General features: G+C 24.7%; 1 protein-coding gene across 1 annotated transcript in view; it reads left to right on the top strand.

Moving 5' to 3' along the window:
• The first annotated feature begins 4,109 nt into the window (after positions 1-4,109).
• Positions 4,110-4,574, top strand: part of LOC111680282 (glutamate receptor U1) — a 4,296-nt gene continuing 3,831 nt past the window's right edge. The window contains exon 1 of the mRNA XM_046956184.1: positions 4,110-4,113. Within this exon, the coding sequence (XP_046812140.1) occupies positions 4,110-4,113 (4 nt within the window). The remainder of the gene's footprint in view (positions 4,114-4,574) is intronic.

Raw genomic sequence — 4,574 nt, forward strand, 5'->3', positions numbered from 1 at the left:
TAGTCTAGTCTATAGTCTAGTCTAGTCTATAGTCTAGTCTATAGTCTAGTCTAGTCTATAGTCTAGTCTAGTCTAGTCTATAGTCTAGTCTAGTCTATAGTCTAGTCTTTTAAGATATTAAATTTTCCATGCCTGATCTGAGTATTCCAATGAGGTCAAAATTTTTTTTTGCGGAAGATATTTATTAGTTTTTGGCGGATATAATAAGAATAATGTATTTTTAAAAACTACTTTATGATGTTATTTGAATTTGGAACAAATTAAAACATAAACAGTTTGTTTTCTGTACCCTACATTAAGTAATAATAGGACAGCAACACTAACTTAACGATTTACAACTGGTTTTAGGTAATTGATCGTAGATTTAAAGTACTTTCTCAGTTAGAACGTATGTGAAAGATCAGCAGTCTCTTTTAAGTTGTACATTTGTGTGAAATGAAAAATCGAAATATCACCTTTTTCTTCTGATTTGAGACTTTCTATCTAAAAATACATATTTTATGGCAAATATATTCGGATATTTCCCATTTCTATACCGATCGACATACTCTCAGTCTTAACTACTACTCTTACCTTTTCAATAAAAATAAACTACATTTTGAAATTTTTAATTTAAAAGTTTTCACAAATTTGTAAACGTTAATTATCTAAATATATTCCAACTAGAAAGTCTATTCAGATCTTCCTTGACACTGACAGTTAAATTTATTGTTTACATGAGACATGATGCGGTAAACAGATCCATATAAAATAGATTTATTAACAATATTTATTAAGATCATTAAAAATAACATTAAACAAAAAAATCTACAAATTACAGACAAGGTGGAAAAATTTGTTTATAATAAATATAAACAAAATATTAATTGAAATGAAAGTTCATAAAAAGGTGTTCAACATGATTGACTCGGAAATTTATAATTATTTGCAGATGTTGATGTTTTTTAGTTTTCTTTTTTTTTTAATTTTATTTTAAATATATATGTATGTAGAGTGTACATACATATATACATTGTATATATAAATATTAAAGACACATTTTGTAGGTGTTTAATAAACAAAAGAATTTGAGGTGCGTTATGATGGATATAAGGAGATTATTACATACCCTTCATTATTATAATCGTATTATAATGATATCAAAAGCATTATGATCGTATTATAATGTTATCGAAAGCATTATAATTGGATTATAATGTTATCGAAAGCATTATAATTGGATTATAATGTTATCGAAAGCATCATAATCGGATTATAATATTATCGAAAGCATTATAATCGGATTATAATGATATCAAAAGCATTATAATCGTATTATAATGTTATCGAAAGCATTATAATGGGATTATAATGTTATCGAAAGCATTATAATGGGATTATAATGTTATCTTTAGCATTATAATCGGATTATAATGGTATAAAAAGCATTATAATCGGATTATAATGTTATCGAAAGCATTATAATGGAATTATATTGTTATCTTAAGCATTATAATTGGATAATAATGGTATCAAAAGCATTATAATCGGATTATAATGTTATCGAAAGCATTATAATCGGATTATAATGTTATCAAAAGCATTATAATCGGATTATAATGTTATTGAAAGTATTATAATCGGATTATAATGGTATTGAAAGCATTATAATCCGATTATAATGTTATCTAAAGCATTATAATCGTATTATAATGTTATCGAAAGCATTATAATCGGATTATAATGTTATCTAAAGCATTATAATCGGATTATAATGTTATTGAAAGCATTATAATCGGATTATAATATTATCGAAAGCATTATAATCGGATTATAATGGTATCGAAAGCATTATAATCGTATTATAATGTTATAGAAAGCATTATAATCGGATTATAAAGTTATAAAAAGCATTATGATCGGATTATAATGTTATAAAAAGCATTATAATTGGGTAATAATGTTATCAAAAGCATTATAATTGGATTATAATATTATTGAAAGCATTATAATGGGATTATAATGTTATCTTAAGCATTATAATCGGATTATAGTGTTATCGAAAGCATTATAATGGGATTATAATGTTATCTAAAGCATTATAATCGGATTATAAAGTTATCAAAAGCATTATAATCGGATTTTAATGTTATTGAAAGTATTATAATCGGATTATAATGGTATCGAAAGCATTATAATCCGATTATAATGTTATCTAAAGCATTATAATCGTATTATAATGTTATCGAAAGCATTATAATCGGATTATAATGTTATCTAAAGCATTATAATCGTATTAAAATGTTATTAAAAGCATTATAATCGGATTATAATGTTATTAAAAGCATAATAATCGGATTATAATGTTATCGAAAGCATTATAATCGGATTATAATGTTATCGAAAGCATTATAATTGGATTATAATGTTATCTTAAGCATTATAATCGGATTATAATGTTATCGAAAGCATTATAATGGGATTATAATGTTATCGAAAGCATTATAATCGTATTATAATGTTATTAAAAGCATTGTAATCGGATTATAATGTTATCGAAAGCATTATAATGGGATTATAATGTTGTCAAAAACATTATAATCGTATTATAATGTTATCGAAAGCATTATAATGGGATTATAATGTTATCGAAAGCATTATAATCGTATTATAATATAATCGAAAACATTATAATCGGATTATAATGTTATCAAAAGCATTATAATCGGATTATAATGTTATCAAAAGCATTATAATTGGATTATAATGTTATCAAAAACATTATAATCGTATTATAATGTTATCGAAAGCATTATAATCGTATTATAATGTTATCGAAAGCATTATAATTGGATTATAATGGTATCTAAAGCATTATAATCGGATTATAATGGTATTGAAAGCATTTAAATCGGATTATAATGCTATCGAAAGCATAAAACCGGATTATAATGTTATCGAAAGCATTATAATCGTATTATAATGTTATCGAAAGCATTATAATGGGACTATAATGTTATCTTAAGCATTATAATTGGATTATAATGGTATCGAAAGCATTATTATCGGATTATAATGCTATCGAAAGCATTATAATCGTATTATAATGTTATCGAAAGCCTTTTAATCAGATTATAATGTTATCGAAAACATTTTAAAACACTTTAAATCAAACAATTTTAATAGCTATATATACCAACCCACACCCTAGACGCTTTACAAAAGCAACAAGAAAAATCACAATAGAATTCATAGTGTCTAGCGATGATAGACAATATTTGAAAAACACAAACTAAAATTAAGAATTGTGTGTGAAATGTTTTTATTTTAAAAATAAACACTTACCACTTGTAGTCTTTGAACTTGGGCCAAAAATGGCGGCAACACCATTCTCCAATAAATCGCAGGCTAAATACAAATTAATAGTATTTTTTCAAAAATTAATAAATTTCTTTATTGTTCGACAAAAAAAAACACTCACTTAACTGTTGTAAAGTAATGCTGTCATCTTCACTTAGAAAATGTTTAACAGGCTCTAAATAATATTCTGTATTTAATGCGTTAACATCATTAAGGGCCGTTTCAAAAGCCTCCAATATATCAAGTTCATCATTGAAAAATAGGGCACCTATTTGATAATGAAAACTCTTTTAGTATTATATTATTAGAAATAATTTTAATTTTATAATTCCATTACCTATTTTAATCACTTGAAATTGTGCTGTTAATTTGATTGTTAATAAATTTATTAAAATATTTAAAAATAATTTCATTTTTTTCAAAATTGTTTTCTTTTTTTTCTAACACATACAAGTTTTGTTTTTAAAAATTCGTTTTAACACAGAAACATGTTTGTTTTTAACACAATTATCGAAAAAATTATTAACTTTATTTGATAAATTTTAAATTGTTTTCTATAATTTCTTTTATCTTTATAGAAAAAATTATATAAAATTTCAATAGATTTCCATAAAAATCTTTATATATATATATTTCTTAATCACAATTTTTTTTTGCCCCGTTATAAAGCGTAACGTCTGTTGTCTTTCAGTTTCTTTTTTGCACCCGCTCTATTTCGTTTGAATATCTTCCGTTTCCATACGTTAACTGACTGAGGCTATTTAATAAAAATGCGTACGCTCGTTCAGAGCAATATTGTCGCTATAGTCTTTTGCTGCTGACTGCTCTTTGGGCGCCCTCAAACTTAAAACAAACAAAATGTATTTGATTTTATAAATTTTGGAAATTTTTTCTAATAAAATTTTCTCGTCACTTTTGATGAAATTGTGTTTATTGGATTTTATATATAAATTCTCAAAACTATGGATATGTATATATACACATACAAACATACATTTTTGAAATTGGGGGTCTGTCATATTCGTTTACATCTTATGGTGTGTTCTCTCAATGCCATCATCAGACTTTATTTATGTCCCCCTTAAAGTATTTGTTTTAAAAAATTTATTTCCTTTTGAATTGTACGAAACGATCTTGAAAGTAATTAACTTCTAGATCACAACTAAAAAGAGCAATTTCATAGAATTAAGGTATGTTAGTTAGTTAGTTAGTTAGTTAGTTAGTTAGTTAGTTAG

The sequence above is a fragment of the Lucilia cuprina genome, chromosome 2 (genome assembly GCF_022045245.1).
Source record: "Lucilia cuprina isolate Lc7/37 chromosome 2, ASM2204524v1, whole genome shotgun sequence".
In the NCBI taxonomy this organism is placed as follows: domain Eukaryota; kingdom Metazoa; phylum Arthropoda; class Insecta; order Diptera; family Calliphoridae; genus Lucilia; species Lucilia cuprina.